The sequence below is a fragment of the Sclerotinia sclerotiorum genome, genomic scaffold, assembly GCF_000146945.2.
Source record: "Sclerotinia sclerotiorum 1980 UF-70 scaffold_9 genomic scaffold, whole genome shotgun sequence".
Taxonomy (NCBI): Eukaryota; Fungi; Ascomycota; class Leotiomycetes; order Helotiales; family Sclerotiniaceae; genus Sclerotinia; species Sclerotinia sclerotiorum.
In genome coordinates, this window is record NW_001820827.1 from 894,471 (window position 1) to 912,613 (window position 18,143).

At 40.7% G+C, this 18,143-nt stretch overlaps 9 protein-coding genes across 9 annotated transcripts; 4 read left to right on the plus strand and 5 right to left on the minus strand.

The window, feature by feature from the left end:
* Window positions 1–351: 351 nt before the first annotated feature.
* SS1G_07278 (hypothetical protein) lies at window positions 352–2,560 on the plus strand (the record flags this gene model as incomplete). Its single annotated transcript, XM_001591782.1, has 3 exons — window positions 352–622; window positions 797–1,406; window positions 1,456–2,560. The coding sequence occupies 3 exons, from the start codon at window positions 352–354 to the stop codon at window positions 2,558–2,560; spliced, it is 1,986 nt and encodes a 661-aa protein (XP_001591832.1).
* Window positions 2,561–3,343: 783 nt separating this feature from the next.
* On the minus strand, window positions 3,344–4,065 carry SS1G_07279 (predicted protein; the record flags this gene model as incomplete). The annotated part of the gene is made up of 4 exons (XM_001591783.1): window positions 3,344–3,428; window positions 3,545–3,641; window positions 3,718–3,906; window positions 4,050–4,065. The coding sequence occupies 4 exons, from the start codon at window positions 4,063–4,065 to the stop codon at window positions 3,344–3,346; spliced, it is 387 nt and encodes a 128-aa protein (XP_001591833.1).
* Window positions 4,066–4,561: 496 nt separating this feature from the next.
* SS1G_07280 (hypothetical protein) lies at window positions 4,562–5,989 on the minus strand (the record flags this gene model as incomplete). The annotated part of the gene is made up of 1 exon (XM_001591784.1): window positions 4,562–5,989. The coding sequence occupies one exon, from the start codon at window positions 5,987–5,989 to the stop codon at window positions 4,562–4,564; it is 1,428 nt and encodes a 475-aa protein (XP_001591834.1).
* Window positions 5,990–6,304: 315 nt separating this feature from the next.
* On the plus strand, window positions 6,305–6,499 carry SS1G_07281 (predicted protein; the record flags this gene model as incomplete). The annotated part of the gene is made up of 1 exon (XM_001591785.1): window positions 6,305–6,499. One exon carries the CDS (start codon window positions 6,305–6,307, stop codon window positions 6,497–6,499), a length of 195 nt encoding a protein of 64 aa, XP_001591835.1.
* A 408-nt stretch (window positions 6,500–6,907) lies between these two features.
* SS1G_07282 (hypothetical protein) lies at window positions 6,908–8,101 on the plus strand (the record flags this gene model as incomplete). The annotated part of the gene is made up of 4 exons (XM_001591786.1): window positions 6,908–7,147; window positions 7,202–7,252; window positions 7,359–7,882; window positions 7,936–8,101. The coding sequence occupies 4 exons, from the start codon at window positions 6,908–6,910 to the stop codon at window positions 8,099–8,101; spliced, it is 981 nt and encodes a 326-aa protein (XP_001591836.1).
* Window positions 8,102–9,107: 1,006 nt separating this feature from the next.
* Window positions 9,108–10,211, plus strand: SS1G_07283 (hypothetical protein; the record flags this gene model as incomplete). Its single annotated transcript, XM_001591787.1, has 5 exons — window positions 9,108–9,302; window positions 9,346–9,668; window positions 9,717–9,849; window positions 9,910–10,069; window positions 10,147–10,211. 5 exons carry the CDS (start codon window positions 9,108–9,110, stop codon window positions 10,209–10,211), a joined length of 876 nt encoding a protein of 291 aa, XP_001591837.1.
* A 2,633-nt stretch (window positions 10,212–12,844) lies between these two features.
* On the minus strand, window positions 12,845–13,558 carry SS1G_07284 (hypothetical protein; the record flags this gene model as incomplete). The annotated part of the gene is made up of 2 exons (XM_001591788.1): window positions 12,845–13,189; window positions 13,436–13,558. The coding sequence occupies 2 exons, from the start codon at window positions 13,556–13,558 to the stop codon at window positions 12,845–12,847; spliced, it is 468 nt and encodes a 155-aa protein (XP_001591838.1).
* A 1,620-nt stretch (window positions 13,559–15,178) lies between these two features.
* On the minus strand, window positions 15,179–15,652 carry SS1G_07285 (predicted protein; the record flags this gene model as incomplete). Its single annotated transcript, XM_001591789.1, has 1 exon — window positions 15,179–15,652. The coding sequence occupies one exon, from the start codon at window positions 15,650–15,652 to the stop codon at window positions 15,179–15,181; it is 474 nt and encodes a 157-aa protein (XP_001591839.1).
* A 484-nt stretch (window positions 15,653–16,136) lies between these two features.
* SS1G_07286 (predicted protein) lies at window positions 16,137–18,089 on the minus strand (the record flags this gene model as incomplete). Its single annotated transcript, XM_001591790.1, has 5 exons — window positions 16,137–16,598; window positions 16,758–17,103; window positions 17,261–17,348; window positions 17,791–17,882; window positions 18,034–18,089. The coding sequence occupies 5 exons, from the start codon at window positions 18,087–18,089 to the stop codon at window positions 16,137–16,139; spliced, it is 1,044 nt and encodes a 347-aa protein (XP_001591840.1).
* Window positions 18,090–18,143: the final 54 nt, after the last annotated feature.

Consider the following 18,143-nt stretch of genomic DNA (forward strand, 5'->3'; position numbering starts at 1 on the left):
TCGATGAGAGTGTTACAAGGGTTGTTTGATCTCAGCATGCGGGATAATTGACATCAACTAGTAACTATGTCAACTGGTTGGCTGTCCTACTACAACCCTAGCAAAAACCCCGCCTCTAATTTGCTTAAAGTGGTGTAGTACCATCCTAATCATGGTACCACTAGTGGATGCAGAGAGATGTTTGGGAGAATGGAAAAGCTACTAAGAAGCCGCCTGTTAAGTATCAAACATTAAAGCATATATAATCTGGATAGATGCAGTCGGCGTGGTAATTTGACCAATTTATTTCTGATTCAAGTCTGGGAACTATTGTCATCTTGAATTCACTATTCGGAGATAACCAAAATAATTATGGCTTCAGTAGTTAGTTCAAGGTTGGACTTCAACCAGGCTGCACGTAACGATGTTTTACAAAGCATGATGGGTGTCAAAATTTTCGACCTCTTTGCGAGCCTTGTCGCGACAGCTAGTCAACGGATTTCAGATACCGCATACCTAAACTCATACAACTCATGTGGTAACAAACTTCCTGAAAGTTCGGATGTTGTTATTGTTGGTGGAGGAATACACGCCTTGATATATGCCATTCATGCAAAAAGTCTGGAACTCCTGGAACATGGAAGTAAGTCTATCTGCCATCCGCATCTAGGTGTGCAAATTCAGCTAGCACAGAAGTTTTACAAAAGTGGTTTCCTATAAGCAAATTTCTGCCAGCTGGACAGAAAACCGCGAAGATCGAAAATCACTCGTCGATCAAAACTACTTTTCATGCACACACTTGCTGACTTGCATGCAGAAGAGAATACTATGACCATGACTATCCTAGAAAAGTCAGCCAGCCCTACATACAAAATCGGAGAATCAACATTAACCGTATTCGGACTTTGGCTTAAGACGGTTGGCATCGAAAGTCCAATGCTTTCACGACTCTTTGGACCAAAAGATGGCTTAGCCTTTTTCTACTTTTCCTCCGAAGGTGATCCAGAAAATTACACGCAATTTGTCGCCAATGGACCACCTGCAGACTTTGTGCCCACGCTTCAAATCGAAAGAAAGATCAGCGAGTTGATGCTTACTCTCTATGCGCAGCGCCTAGGAATTACGGTTCTTCATGGGAAGGAAGTCGTTCTCGAGAAGCAATCCGCAGTAGTAAAGGAGGATGATGGAATGTCTATTCATGTACGAGACTCAGAGACGATGGCGGAAGAATCGGTGAATTCTCGACTAGTAATTGATGCCACTGGTCGTTTTCATCGATTCATCTCGAAAGAAACACGTATTGAGCGTGTAGAGGGGTTCAACACAAATGCGTACTGGGCGTACTTTGAACAATTAGGTGATGAGTCTGATATTCCTTTGAGACATTACGAAAGTGTCAATACAAATCATATATGTCTTCCTGAAGGGTATGCTTTAATCTTCCTGATAAATAGCACAAGCTAATCAATTATTCAGATGGGCTTGGGTCATTAGACTTCCTTCATGGGAGGGTAGTTCTATCCCTAACCTTACTGCCATGATAAACCATCTGCTAGATCTTAATGCTGCCAAGGCACCAGCAGACTCGTATCCTTCAGTCCCCGAATTGGTTGAAAGATTTCAAGTCAAGTTTCGCTGGGTCGTTAGCATCGGATTTGCTCTTCGCTCCGACGTTGTCTATCCAGAGAACATTTCAAGCTATGGAAACAGCGAAGCAGAACAAAGATTTAACTGGATCGTATCCCGATACCAAAAAGTATCCCAGTTGATGGAGAAACACAAGCTTATTGAAAATCTCTATGGTCCAGGAACGACATGGTTTGTCCGCAAAAATATTGCTTTCCGTGCGCCACGAGTTACTGGAAAAGATTGGTTGGCCATTGGTGATGCGACAGGATTCACCAATCCGCTATACTCTCCCGGAATCAATGCAAATATGAGCACCAGTATCTATGCTGCTGAAATGACGAAAAAGTATCTCTTAGCCAAGAATTCAACTGCCAAGAAAGATCTATTTCAAAAATATGAGGACTTTTGCAGAGACCGTGTCCCAAACAATCAACGAATGAACTTGTTCAACTATGTATGTATGCGATCCCCCGAGCTTGGTCCGCTGGGACCTATCTGGCAGTACTTATGTGGGACTGGAAACGAGAAATTTCGGAACGCGAAGAACTTAAACCTGCAGAACGTACATGAGCTTTTGACAACTTGGGATTGGGGATCGAATCAAGGGGAATATATGAATTTCAGCAAACTGGTCATCAAGATGCTTGATGGACCACCGGACGCTAAGCTGACGCGGAAGACCATTGATGAGGTGAAGATACTTTCCGCGGAGCGCCTGAAATCAGCCATGGCTTCTGGTAAATACAAGGGAAGATGGGCAGGAGTATTGCGCTGGTATGATGATGATCTCAACTTCGTGGCGGATAAAGTTGACAGAGATGTATTGGCGCGAAGATGCCATACATGTGGAGAGTGGAAGATGTTGAGACCAGACTGTAGGAAGTGCGTGTATTGTGGCTGGGAGCATAAGGTTGAGGAAAGTACGAAGGTTCTATATCGAAGTAGAGAATAATCAGAGAAATTAAACGGAAAATTGTAGACTGCGAGAAACATTCAAGAGTGATGAATGGGAGGCTATTCCGGACCTACCAACCTTGGAGGAGCTAGATCAATGCGTACTGCAATGAACTATCCTCAACAAAGCTTTTAGATCTAATAACTTGAGCCGCTATATGGTTCTTGGGGGCGGTTTTTTTTGGACATCTACCTAGTTCTAATGTCTGGGAAGAACTTAGGTGGGGAAAGGCTTGGACATGCTGTTATAAGATCTAAACATGAAATATCAGAATGGAAACATGCAAATAGTCCAGCGGAGTTTCTGATTGGTGCCTATAACTTGGGAAGAAAGCGAAATGCATGACCTTCTCCGGACCCAAGACATTTGCCGCACTTGACATATTCATATGATCACATGCAGTCAAAAGCTCTCAAATATCCAGAGTCTATCAGACATTCAAAGGCTTCCAGATTGTGCAAACGCGCTTCCAAACTATTGGACATCCTTTAACACCACCCAACTAGGCCGCGTCAGCTAGGTAAAGCCCCCAACACGGAGCTTTTTCCCATGATGTTCTAGGACTGGATCCTTCTAAGCCTGAGGCTAGCCGATAGAATTGGAATTAATAAATCTGAAATTTACCCATGTTATTCAAAGCTTGGAATAAATTCTAACATGGTACTTGCACTGATACTCTCCGTGCAAAAAAAAAAGAAATTTAGATTGTACCGTACAAAATCAGCTCACGATTGATGTGATGTGCTTACAAGCGCTAACAAGCTGAAAGCTACTACCAACCTAGCCTAGTGTTCTCTCGCTGACCCCTGAATATTGAGCCCACTTCTCAATTTGGGCTCTCAGCCGGTCTGCAAGGTATCTTCCACTAGGTAAGATATAGGTATGGTACACGAGATCCATGTGGAGTGCAGGTAACGTTCTCCTCTCCTCTTTCCAGTACTTTACCGTTCCAAACAAAAAAATAGATGAATTCCATAATACTACCCATAACTGCTATTCGAGTCCGTGCATTGTGCGGAATGATCCAAAATTGAATTATCCCACACACCTGGTAGAGGAATTGGTGACAGCTGTACACCTAGATCAAATAGCTTCAAGAGACTCAGGAAGATATAAATGGAAGTGCCATATTAAAGAGAACGGCAGCAACAGACCATCTCGAGCTTGAAGTACCCAAGTACCCGGGTGATTTAAGAACGTGAAAACAAACATCAACCGCATTTGACTAACAAGAGAAAAGCAACTTCCATTCTCATGTAAGATCTTACCAATAAGACACTTAGGCTCTAGATCATTGTCATCCACATGCAAAATGCCATAAGCTCGTATTTCAAGATCAAGATCTCGATCAAAAAGAAAGAAAGAAAAGAAAAAACCACTCACCAACACACAGAAATCATCTGCCACACACCCAGCGCCCTTTATTCTATATTCTTTCCGCGCTTAGGAAATAATGATATCAACTCGAGAGAAGTTCTCCCTAAACCACATTCCCAAGCCATAATGCAGGCAGTCTTGAGGTATCACGCAGTACGTTGCAATAATGCTGAATGCTAGATATTAAGGATCGGTTATGCAGAAGTAATGAGGCGCATTCCTCATGTAATCTTACCTAGTATGATTATGATTGGTTATGGAAAGATCTCGTGACCTTTTATATTTTTGTTGCATATCTATACATTTGGAATTATCTAGAATAATTTTCGGATAACTAACTTCTGATGTTTGAAATTGCTCTATAGGGAGGGGAAAAGTTAAGGAAATATAAAATCTACTTTACATCAGATATTTTTATAAGAGCTTTTTAGACATAGAAATACTACATACTTACTAGTTCTTTCATTGGTTTCAATGATCCAGGTGAACCACTCGCGTAGAGCCAATTATCTGCTTTTAATTTCTAATAATTTACAGTATTATACATGATTACTCTCAGCCGAGTCTAAAATCTATCCAGTACTCTATATATACATATGCAACGCCCCTTGTTCTAACCATCTAATAACCATTTTTAGGAGTTTCTTTTTTGTTCTTACAAACGCCATCAAAATCACTATATCGCTCTAAACCTCTATTGACCATCTCTACAAACTGATCGAACTTGCAACTTGCTCCGGGCCCTCCTTGACACTCAGGAATTGGTCTCGGGGCCGTGTTAGCAATAATCCTCACGAATTCTTCCACATCTTCTTCATCGCTAGCATCGCCTTTCAAACCCTTACATGTGAGTTTTTCGATCCCTACGTGGCCTAAAAATGGTATAAGTTCAGACATTCTCCAGGATCTAGACCAATTGATACGGTCTGTTGGAAATTCTTCAGCGAATGCATTAGAAGAATTGAAGAGTCCAAGTGCGGTGGCTATGAAAGGAGGGACTTCGCGATGAGTAAATGACAAGAAGAATCTTTGACCATCATCATCAGGGATTTCATCATTGGCAGAGTCGGAATGTTGAGGTGCGTGGAATTTAGAAAACAATTGTGCTGTGGTATTCAACCATGGAAATCCAAGATATATCGAAAGAGGATTACCATGGCCGACCATACGTGAATACTTCATATCCCACGCATATTCATAAGACATCCATTCGTCATCCGTAAACACATCACAGATCTTGGACACTTTCCCCGTGATGGCAGATTCATACCCGCACATCTGTTGCAAACCCATTATGTCATAACTTTCGAGTTCGACTGGTGAGTACTGCTGAAGTCTCGCGATGACCGGTGGTGCATATTTTGCGAGAAAAGTTTGTTGTTCTTCGTTTCCAGGCTTTTTGGTGAATGCATCACAGGCTTTGTGGGGAACTTGGGAATGGAAAGACGATCGATTTGTTCCAATCTCGACAATTTCGACATCTTGCGGGAATACTTTGCTAAATGCCCTGGCCGTATCTTGTGTCCTTGATTTCTTGTCGGCATAGATTCGTTTCGTTGTGGGAACCAAGTCGGGGTATCTTGATAGTAAATGTTTGGCAACTTTCTTCGAGTCTTTAATTCCTTGAGGAGTAATTTGTTCCATTTGTTTCTCCGGGTCATCAATGGGAGTTTGCCATTTCTCGAAGAATGCAAGTGGACCTGTCCATCCTTTCCTCTTCTTCCCAGAAGTCTTTGTGTATGTGCTGTCTAATTTCTTTAAGAATGGTTCGATGTAAGTTTCGTAATCATCATCGTTTGCATAGATTGCCGCATGTCTTACAAGGTAAGACGCAGCTGTAACTTCGCAGAGACGAGGTGCTCTATGATTCAATCCTACACCAACTGCATCAAAATATGGACTTATACCAGGGAGATGAAGTAGAGGGTCGAATTTGTAGTCCTGGCTATGAGAATTTGCGGAATAATCTTGAGAGACCCGAAGTGGGATTTGAGATGATGAAACGACGGGAATGGCTATTAAGACCAAAGCCCATCCATATTGAAGCATTTCGGAAGTCAATTGATTGGAGGAATGCAAAAATATATTGATAATTTTCAATATCTTTCAATATTCTTTGCGTTCTTTCTTACGATTATCATTTACATTTTTATTTTTATGGATGTGAGAATCTGGAAGCATGACATCATTGATTGGTTGTTCCCCTTGCTCACTTCCAAGGTTCAGAAATGTGGCTGACTTGTGGCTCGGTCTCGGGAAAGCTCATACCGTTAGTTCGGTTATATAATTCTAAACTTATGTCACAACAACAAAATATACAGAATTTTTACATTTAACACAAACATAATAGATGGGTTGACAACGATGGCACTTCAAATATCACTCCGACTCCGAAGAGCTTGCACACTAAAATTACAAAGGCAAAGGATGATTGGACCACGTTTGTTGAGCAGATTTGCTGGCTACTCCGCATTCCTCAACACTCAAAAGGAGAGAAGACTTCCTCTACTTTATTTGGATAGAGAAAGGGGATTTTTTATCAATAAATTTTATGCGTGAAGGAAATCCACTCTGAGTTATCATTGAATACCAGCTTTATCGTGCCCTCTCAATTCTGAGCATCCAGCAATGGCCTCTACGTCGCAGATCACTATACTTGCAACCACTATCTTCGAATCGACTGCAATTTTAAATGAGTATTTCCTATCCAAAAATCTACCCATGCCATCATTCGACATCTCTGGCCCTCCACAAATACTCATTCCATTTCATGAGAAGCGGGTTGCAGCAGCATATGCAGAGGTTCTGAGAGCAACCATGGAGCTCCACCACCTCATATTAGGGCCTACAGCAATGTTGATGAGCACATCGGTGTGTGGAAATTCACAGTCTATCCCAGCTATACTCTGAGCTGAAAGCAACTAGGCAATGGATAGTGTAAGCTTACAATTCATATATGCATATGACATGGCCAACACTTTCCCAATAGATGGGGAAGCCACGTTTGAGCAGATATCTGAAAAATGTGGCTTGAATTTGATTGATACTCGAAGAGTTCTGGGCTATGCAATGACAAACCATATTTTCAAAGAGGTCCGGCCTGGAGTAGTAGCTCATACTGCGGCGTCCAAACTTCTGGCCACCGATCCTATGTTGACGGACTATGTTGGAATTGTCGTTGAGGAACGATTTCAGGCTGCTGCACATGTAATGCTTCATGTCCAATTGATACCCAGAGCTCCCCCGCTGATCATGATATAGACGGTCGAGGCAGTACAGAAATTTGGATGTGCTAAAGAACCGAACCAGACAGTGAGGACATTATAGCTTTTCTACCTTTAGATCCTAGCATATTTCAAAATACTTCTTAAAGATATTTTCCGTGCTGTGAATTATACTCACATTTTTAATACCTTAGGGATACAGCATCGGTCATCGAACCACGAAAGGTTTTTACGAAGATTTGGAGGCTCATCCATCTCGAAGTAAGCGTTTCGCCAACGCAATGAGCGCCTTTACCTCCAGAACCGAGGTTTCCTACTTGTTTGAAAGCTACGACTGGAGGGGTCTTGAGTCCGCGACCATAGTTGATGTTGGCGGTGGATACGGTCCTATCAGCATCAGCCTAGCGACTAACTTTTCCGCTTTAAATTTCATTGTGCAGGATTTAGCTGCTGCAATTGCAGATGGGCCTGCATATGTGCCAGCCGATATTTCAGATCGTATATCTTTCATGACTTATGATATGTTGACTCCACAGACTATCCGGAACATCGATGTGATATTCTTCCGTGCTGTGTTCCATAACTGGACAGATCATTATTGTGTCAAAATCTTGAGGAATCAGATACCGGCATTGAAGAAAGGATCAAGGTTACTCATCGTAGAACCGTTACTGGTGGAATCCGGGGAACTTCCATGGCATGAGGAGAGAAGATTGCGGTGAGTTTATTTACACACTTTGAAGATGAGATACTGATGGAAAATTATTGAAGTACGATGAATTTGAACATGCTTTCATATTTTGGCTCTCATGAGAAATCTATGGAAGATTGGAGAGAGATTTTTCGAGAGGCGGATGAGCGGTTTGAAGTTAAGAATGCTGTCAAGTTGGGGGATTCTTTGACTTCTATCCTGGAGGTCTTGTGGAAGGGGGAATAATTTTTATGGTTTTGCCCATAGGAATCCTGGTGGTAGGCAGTGCTGCAAACTCGTATCATTTGTCCAACGCCATTACTTTTGCGTGCCAATGTTTTTAAAGCCCGCAAAGTCGAGTAATATCAATTTTACTGTCTACCCAAGCCACAAGAAGGGTCATATACATGATAGTGACAAGAATGGAGTGATATTGCAATCTGAGAGAAGTGTGGGCTGAAATCGGAAGATGGGGAGAAAGAATCTAAAGAGGTTGAAACGGTTAAAGAATATTTTGCAAGTGGAAGTTTGTTGTATTGATATTTGAGGGATGTTGAAGTATATATATGGGTTTTTAGATCATAGACGGTGGATTAATTAATGATTGGTGTTGTGGGTATAGATGAGGTTATGTATGTCTCGATCAGGGAAATGTTCATAATGCTTGTGATTCAGTGCGATTTAACTTTAAGTTCAATTTGACTACCCATTGGAGAGATCGAAAATAATAGTCGAAGTAAGGATGGAAGAGCTGGGAAGAAAGAGGTTTGTTTGGGTCACTATGTATATCGAATTTATATGAAGTCTGCAATCTCACTCTGTAAGGTATCGGCCGAAGACATGTGAATACGGTGGCCTACTAATGGCTTTGCGCTATATTTTTTTACCGGTCGACGTAATATCTCATTCCACTCCACATCCTTAGCTTGCTGTGGAATTCGACCGTCATCAAGGGACATCTAAATTATATCATTTCTCCTCTTATGCAACATCCTAAAATCACCAACTCTGTGCTTCTCTAATTGCCATTCTTCCGTTCATATGAAAGTATCAAAACGATGCCTCAACAAATTTCATATCGTCCCATTTCGGACTCTCCTAACGCGACATATCAACTCATATTCTTCATCACAGGCAATCCAGGATTAATAGGCTACTAGTATTTATGATATCCCGGATATATGTTCTTTAGTTAACTCCTTGAAGCTCATCTTTTCTTTCTATCCTCAATGAACTCCTCTCTTCCTCATCCATGAAGGATTCGAATACATTCCATATCTTTGGTCAATCCTTAGCTGGTTTTGAGACTGATGATGTTCCCTCGGATTCTACCAATCAAAGTCCATATTCGTTGGAGCAACAGATAGATCTTGTTCATGGTTGTCTACTAGAGCAAATGAGTGGTTCGTCAGTACCATATAAAAATGTGATCTTGATTGGACATTCAGTGAGTTGTCCAAATCCCATGAAATATATCTCTAATATCGCAGGTCGGGTCATATATTCTTCTAGAAACCCTTACCAAACTTATCGCACCTTCCACCATCCCTTCGATATCTGCAATTTTATCAGGAATCCTTCTCTTCCCAACTGTTACGCATATCTCCCGCTCTCCTTCAGGAACCAAACTCACGCCGTTAATGTCAATTCCAAACTTTCCAGTCTTGGCATCATCCACTGCTAAAATGCTTCTCTATTGTGCTCCGAACGTGGTTCTAGATTTCCTAGTAAAGACAATTACCGGAATGCCAGAGGAGGCAGCAAAAGTCACCATAAGCTTTTTGAGAAGTAAAAATGGTATATGGCAAGCTTTGTATGTTCACATGCTTTCAAATGGTAAAAGTACTGATTAGTTGTTCAGACACCTTGCACGTGATGAAATGAACACTATAACAGAAGACAAATGGGATTCAGAAATATGGGGTGTTGAGCATTCTGAATCGTCACAGTCTAACGTTTCTCCTCCCAAACTAATCTTTTACTTTGGTGAAAATGTAAGTTTTAGCATTTTTTACTTGAAAGAACAACTGTGGATACATACTAAGAGATAACAGGATCACTGGGTAGCATCTCATACTCGCGATGCGCTCATTGCTGCACGAGCTTCACCTATGCCAACGCCAGCCTATTCTACTTCTTCGTTTTCTATCAAGGAAACTAATAAGCCTATCATGATGATTGATAAAGAAGGCATTGATCATGGATTTTGTATCAGTGAGTATTTGATTATTTCCTTTTTGGATTTTACCATATGATGTAAAAAATAACGCAGTGTGCTGATATAAACATAGACCACAGTGAAACTATGGCGGCAAAAGTAAAGGACTGGATCAAGGAAATAGTTAAAGGTACATAATGAAATGTACTATACTCTTTACACGAACAATGGCCGTAGGATTAACACTAATTGAGCTTCTACACAACAGCTGAGTAACTCGAGAAAAGGCATGGTACATTTTCCTTGATACGATGTCATCGTATCTGTTCACTTTAAAATGCTATCGTGATGCGGATGCTCGCATGAACTTCACCCTGAGAATATATATAAGCCTCTTCTCGGTAATACTGTACATATTAATAGTGATTTCCTTTTTTCCTTAAATAGAACAAGAGAAGTCCCAGATCTATTTCACTATTTTGCCCTTTTCCATTTAAGTCACAGTGCTACCGTCAATAGAAATCACAAGATAAATAAATTATCCAGCTCAATTCGCAGTTTTATTGTAGGACCTTCATAATAGATCTATGGTCAATCAGAACATGCATTTATTACTCTCGTTCATGTTATGAAGTCACTATATGGGCAAACTCGTTCGGTCACCAGAAGAAGCAGAAATATCCAGTGACGTGCAGCTTTTCTATCCGGTGACGTACATCCTGTCTTGTTTATTTGCCGGCAGATAACCGCTAAATATCAAATCCCAGGTATTTTCATACCTGATTCAAAAAATTGCGTCGATTCTGTGGTTTCTATTACCTCCGAAACCAAAAATGTTGTAAGACTTACCATCTAACATTTTCGCCTTCCCATGAATAATGCTCTATGAATTGAAGTCTTAAATTTCACTCCATTTCCTGACATCAAAATTAGCGCTAATTAATTAAATCACTCCCTCTCAATCCATGAATAACCTTACTATATATACCATACTATACCATGCAAAATACAACGCAAACAACCACTCAAAACATCTTCCTATCATTAAACACTAAACAGGACTAATCACAGCATGAAAACAAAAAAATTCTGGGTAATCAAAGACAAAAGCGAAGCATAGAGAAGCTGTGCGTGCTGGAGCTTCAGCTAATTCGTCCTCAAAGCAAGAACTTCCAGTTTCTATATTTAAGGACACTGGGATTTATGAAGGAAGAAAGGAAGTAATGGATGGAGTTTGAGTCGGATGTGATATCAGTGTTGTGCGGGATCATCTCTATTTTGAATTGCCTTTTTTGGTTTTTTTTCCCTCGAGACGCATAGTCGACCAATCTTACTATTTCAAATTTGATGATATAGACTCAGGGACGAGCATCAAGTTTTTTATTTCATATAGGTGAAGTAGTCAGGAAAATCCGCGGAAATATTCCCATACTTATAATTGACCAGCTAAAGTTATATATACTCAATAACAGCCAGCCTACCCCCGAAATCGAAAATCTTTCGCTTATTGTAAGTGTGTGAACGAAGTGAATGACTTCAATTCAATTACTACTGTAATAAAGAACTAAGCGAACGCGAAAGAGACTAGCTCTTTTAGTAAGTCTATATAAGACTTACTACTTTCAATATGTAGCTAGCTCTTTAGACAGAATACAATTAGACATACAGGACCTACGTAATCCGTGGGTGCTACGTCTTCCGTATCCTTCTCGTACCAACAGTAAGACTTATATTATAATCCCTCTAATTCGAACCTAATCAACAGAAAGATAATAGATATCATTACTAGTTTTTCACAAAGAATAAGTCATCACAAATCAGATATTTCTGATATATATATATAAAATATATACTCTCTCAGCTGGGGCATATTCGAGAATTGAAGATTAAATCCGTCCCTGATATAGCTCTGTTGATGATGAATGAATGAATGAATAAATAAATACTCGATTGTATTTTCAAATCGTACAAAACTTAAACTTACCGACGAACGGCCCAACGACCTGGGTTTTGAGATAGCCGATTTAAAGAATATGTAATATTGTACCTAGTATGCAGATTCCAACGAAGCCACTTGAACAATACCTAACACCAAGAACAGTGAGAAATAAACCCTCACAAACAATAAACCTTTGCAGTCATTCGAAAAAACTAATTGGACGAGGTTTCCACATAGATCCAGAACTGTCACAAGTATATATATCTCAACATTAATCCTGAGGGTTTTCTACTCAATAAAATATATGATATATACATACACCTACACAAAGATATAAAATCCCAATATGATGAGCTCCAACAAGCATCCCAGTATACCAAACCTATACGGCCACTTTCCCAATTAGGAGTAATGTGATATGTTTGCTAGTGGAATATTTTATCTGGTATATGGTGGTCAGGATACTGATTTAAGAGGATACCCGGTAATGAAACTACTACCTTCCCATGATTGATGCGGTGACGAGTTTATAACAAACACTCCGAAGTTCGATATATTTACATGTAACTCGTGCTTTCTAGTGGCTTTACTCAATACAGCTGGTTAGCAAGCAGAGACGCTTGGAGGAGTGAAAAAGAGGGTCATGATTCAGATAACATTTAAAAGATTCGTAAAGAAATTAAGTACGCTCAAGTACTCCCTTGTTCCGCTGTAATCCGCGAGCTTCCCTAATATCCCATTTTTGTATATTCAATCCGCCTGCACATCCAATCCCATAATATAAATCCGTGCTTCCTACAAACAATTTACTCCAAAACAACCAATCCCATATTTACCAACCCCCTCCCCTAATCCTCCCTCCATTTTCCCACCCCCGCATCAGCCTATGTAATCAAACCCCATTCCTAACACCTCCTTGCGGAAATTCCCCCTCCTCCTTTTTCACCACCACCTTCTTCCCATCCTGAAATTTAAATTCTCCCTTCCCCTGGGTCGCCGGCACAAATCCATATAGCCATCTCGCAACAACCCATGAGCTAATAGCCCATACCCATATAATAATACCCAAACCACAAGTAAAGAAGAGTGTTGGGATGAGAAGGATAGTAGCGATTCCGATCCAGAAGAGAGAGAAGAGGATGGCGGATATGAAGGAGAAGGCGAGGACGGAGAGGGTGAAGGTTGTGAAGAGGAGGAGGGGTGGGAGGGAAATTGTTAGGGTGGTGAGGAGGAAGGTCTGCGGGGTGTGGTTAGTTATTGTGAGTGAGGAGATTAGGTGTTGAGAGTGGGATGGGTGGTATGGATATGAGTAGAGGTAGGAGGGATAAGAGGTAATTGTAATTGTACGTAGTGTACAAACGAATGGAGAGCCCAGAACGAGTGGATTAAACCAGCGGATCCACCGCAATCAACCAAAACAGCACGACTACTTTCCGATAGAACAGATATCCCATTCAAAATAAAGAGGAAGAGAGATACATACAGCAATAAGCGGCTGATCCTGAAAGAACTCCGAAACATTCCCATAGAACCTCGATCTCGTCTCCGGACTCACAACGCGATCAACCATTCTCTGTACGCGTGAAATTGTACCTGCGACTATCATTTTCGTGATATTTACGTACTAATTTATTGTTAAATGTATGTAGAAGATGTCTTTGGACTTTGTTGTTATGTATAGGGATGGGAATATTGGATGTGGTTGCGAGCTGAGTTGTGGTAGAGGTTCGGCTGGTGAGGAATGAGAGATGACGTAATCATGACGTGGGGGAGCTTTATACATACTAATTAGGTATTCATCCACACCACTTCCTATTCAAAGGACCACTAGTGGACTAATAGCTTATTTTATTACCAGTGGTTGATTTACGCAGAGGTAGTACTTCGCGGGAAACTTATAAATTGCTGAATTATTGAGGTAGTTACCTTAACTTTGCAGTCTTAATTTCTTATGTTACTATTTGATATGATGATCACCATATCCGTACTTCATTACAACCTACTTCATTGACATCATATCTGAAAAGGACACTTGAAGATTCATTCTTCTTCTTATCCCCATTCTCCCCCAACCACTCTCCGCAATCAACAATATTAATCACAATTCTCACGATCCGCTTCATCCATTTTATAAAATATCAATATACCTAGTACTTTGTTCTTTCATACAATACAAACTCGGATTTACATCTACATCTGTATCGTCATTCTATTCCTATTTACATTCTCATTTACTCAAAGGCTCTAAACATAACACATCCATCCAATATCTTCTATAAATTGTATTAACCAAAGTATGTTAGTGATTCTTTATCAGTTATCCCCGATTACTACATAAAAATACTTGCTTTATCGATTTCCCCCCTTCCCCGCATCCTCACAGTGACTCTCCGTCTGGCACACCATCATCTCCCTATTCGATACAGCCATAATAAGTAAAATATACAATGGATTAGTATACCGAAAACCTCCAATTCCTAATCCAAAACATATCGACCAGTGCCACTTTCCTCCGAACCAAGCGCTACTAATATTTAAATCTGCCTATGCTACTTTACAATAAATTTTCTCATCCAGAAGTACCATATTATTTGTAAGAATACGTGAATTGGGACTTAGAGCAGGTATTACAATTTTCACAGTGATGATTGCCAAGCGTGCAAAATATTCGCAAGTATCTAGTAGGATCTCGCTTTTATTATTCTGCAGGGTATTGTACAAATATAATTTTAACCAACTCCATTTCGAAACAGCTCTAAATAAGTAGCTAAATTGACGTGAACCATATCTTGTGATTTTCTATACTTTGTATCCAAATGTACAATGATTGTCCAGCAAGCTATTAAACTCCAAGCCCCAAATTCGAGAAAAAAGTAATGTACAAAATAACTAAGAAAATCAAGACGCGCTCAAAAACATCATTTTTATCCGCCCGCCCGCAGGCTCCATGATCATCGTCCTGAAGTAAAACAATCTATCCAAAATAGAACAGAATACACTCAACAAAACACTTTGATGAAAGCCCTAGGAAATCATCTTACAAAAAAGCCCAACTAGTAAAACCATCCATCACAGAAAAAGATTCAGCAAAAATCCATCCAACACACTAATTAAGTTAGTCATCCTAATATCTCCCATACCTCCCATACCCATAACCCGAATATCCATAATTTCAAGAGGCGGTCGACCTGCCAAAATAACCACCATAAGCATATCGACTACTGGACTATTTGGTGACTTTATTACTAGACGATTTCGCCGTAGACGAATGTTTACTTGACTTCTTAACTTCAGTCGGAGGAGCTTTGTAGTTATCACCTGCTTTCTCAGCCTTTTTCCTCGCTAAATCTCTAACATAGCGTTCTTTTTCATATTTAGCTTTAGTGATGATAGATTTCCTTTCCTCGATAGATTTTTTAGACCAAGCTGTTTGCAAAGACGTAGGAGTAGAATAGGCGTTATTGAAGGGATCAACATTCAATCCTATATCAATGATCCAGTATTCGCGTTTCTTGGCATATCCCACGGCGTCATTCTTGAACTCCCTGTCTTTTTCCTGGGTAAAGCTATATGTGTATTCGAAGTCTAACCATGAATCAACAACTGGATTACTGTCTTCTTTGATGATCTTCGCTGTCTCGAGAACTTTATTCCGTTCAATCTCAGTCATTGCACTCCAGGCTATCTCCATACCCTGCATATTACCCTCGGATAATTCCAAGGTTTTGTAGCAGAAAGGGATAATATCGAGACCAAGTTGTCGGAGCCATTAGCGACGTTTATCAAGATATGCTCCGTATGTAGTGAAGGCACTCGCGGGGTAAATCTCATAGGTTTGCTCCAAAGTCTCCCATGATGGGCTTGGTGGATCGAGCATGGCATTAATGCACTTTGCTTTAGCTTCGATCGCTCTTCGCTCTACGCGTGGTTTTTCATCATAGAGATTGTTTAATGCATGTCTTTCCAGTAAAGTCTGCGACAGAGGTAAATATCGGGGATCGTCCAAACCTAATTCTTTGAGCCAACTAAGTCTTTCCGGTATGAGATCATGATAAGCCAATGTTTTTCTTTGAGGAATATTGAAGTATCTTTGCTCTAGTTCGTCGAAGGATAGAGGCACCGGTCCAATAAGTTTGATTGGAACTTGTGTTCGTAGGACGAAGGGAGCTAATCGAGTAGGTACCTCACGCTTTTGAATATGGCTGTTTCAATCGAATTGCTTTCTTCTCAATATCTCGACGAATTTCAGGAGACTTTAAAGCCCAGTGGACTTCAAACTTGTCTCTTTGCAGTGGACCAACATAAACAAAATTGAATGGGCTAATGTCGATACCCAACTTTGCCAACCACTGCCTGCGTGCAAGCTTTTCTTGGTCAGTCTGGGGATCTTGGCCGCTTGTATAATACATCTGCTCCATCTGATAATACGATAGATAGGGAGAATTGGCTGAAGACTTTGAAGGTCGTCCTGTTTTGATGTTTGTAGACGATGATGAGGCTGAAGTGAGTGGTTGAGGTGTCGCTTGGGAAGTGCTGAAATCTGGCAAGGAAGAATCGAAAGGACTATCTAACATTCTCCTTTCCGACTTGATTTGGACTTTAAGATTGCCTGGTGTATGGGTCTTTAAGGATGATGGTGGTAATTTCTAGTTGTTCTGAAGAGTTGTTAATGGCTGACGTTGAATGGGTGTTGCCGATGCATAAGGATCTTGTGTCATCTTAGGATAGCCTTGATAGGAGCTTGAAGACGGTGGCGTTCTGCCACAGTTTTGAGTCGAGGCAGACATATGGTATTGACTACGTACACTAGGATGAGATTGTGCACGTGGTTGAGAATTGGTGAAGGAGGATTGAGACATTGGCAAATCGTAATTGGTATCCAAGTCAATATTGTCATCATCGCTAAAATCATTCTCATTGAATTGAACAGCATCGAGTTTGGTATGTGGAGAAGATTGTGAAGCATTGTATGTTGTCGGCGTGGGTTGTGGATTCTGGCTCTGTGATGAGAGGTAGTTGTTCTCCTGTTTGATCATCATATGGCCAGCGGATGTAGGAGTAAAGCCAGGTATGTTTTTGAGTGTATCCAAAGCATCATACAAATTATGATGCTTTGCGTTACTGATTGTATTTTCTGATTGCAGTGGAGGGCTAAAGAGATGTTAGTATCTAACCACAATCAATAGAATCCAACAAGCGTGGTTTGTGCCCAGGTGCATTCTTCCTGTCGCATGGAACTCCCGAAATCGTCAACAGCAGAAGACAGCGACATGCCTTTTAAAACTCTGGGGCTATTAACAGTACTTACGCGGTAGAATGTATTTCCTGCTTAACTTCTCCATTGATCACCTCCTCAATAGAAACGTGAAGAGCATCCGACTGTGTCAAACGTTTCACTAAAGTAGCTTTCAAGCCATTAGTTGGAAGTTGACGAGCCAGTAGAAGCTTTTTTCAAATTTACCACTCGATATTTTGCGTAGTCAACCATCATGTCGACGCTCCAGTGATGGTAGAAGTGTACCCTTGGTAATATTTCTGAAGGTGTATTGATTGTTCGTACTTCCCGCGGTTGATTGTTTTGAAGTTTGGGATGAATTGGACGTCGTGGCGGAGTAAACAAGTAAGAAACCATATGTGGGTGTTTTTGGCCAATGACAACCTCATTTGAATAATCACTAGCGAAGTCGTTGAATGTAAAGCGGCAGCCACTATACTAATATAATCCCTTGTGAGAGGTTAACAATAATCTATTACCTACCACTAGGTAGTGAATATTAGTCCCTCCAATTGTTTAATCTTTAAACCGATGATGTTGTCCTTACAAGCAAGTTTACCTACCTAAGTAGTAGTATTGCGCAGCACTTCTTGATTGGATCAATAAAACGTATGTTTGATGTTTATAAATTTCCGCCGCCTGCCCCCTCCGTCTTCTATCCACCCAAAAACACCGCTCTATTAAAATAAAAAACCATCTATCTCTTCCCATCCACCTTCACCTCCATCTGCATCCCCCCTCAACCCCCGCGCAACCTTTTCCCAACAAAGCCCCTTTCAAAAAACAAAAAACCACGCCCAACCTACTCCCTACTTCCAATCACCCCTTCTCCCTCCCCCCCCCAATCGACCCAAACAACCATAAACACAAGAAACTAAGTACATCCAGCAATCCAACAAGCAAAAAGTAATTATTA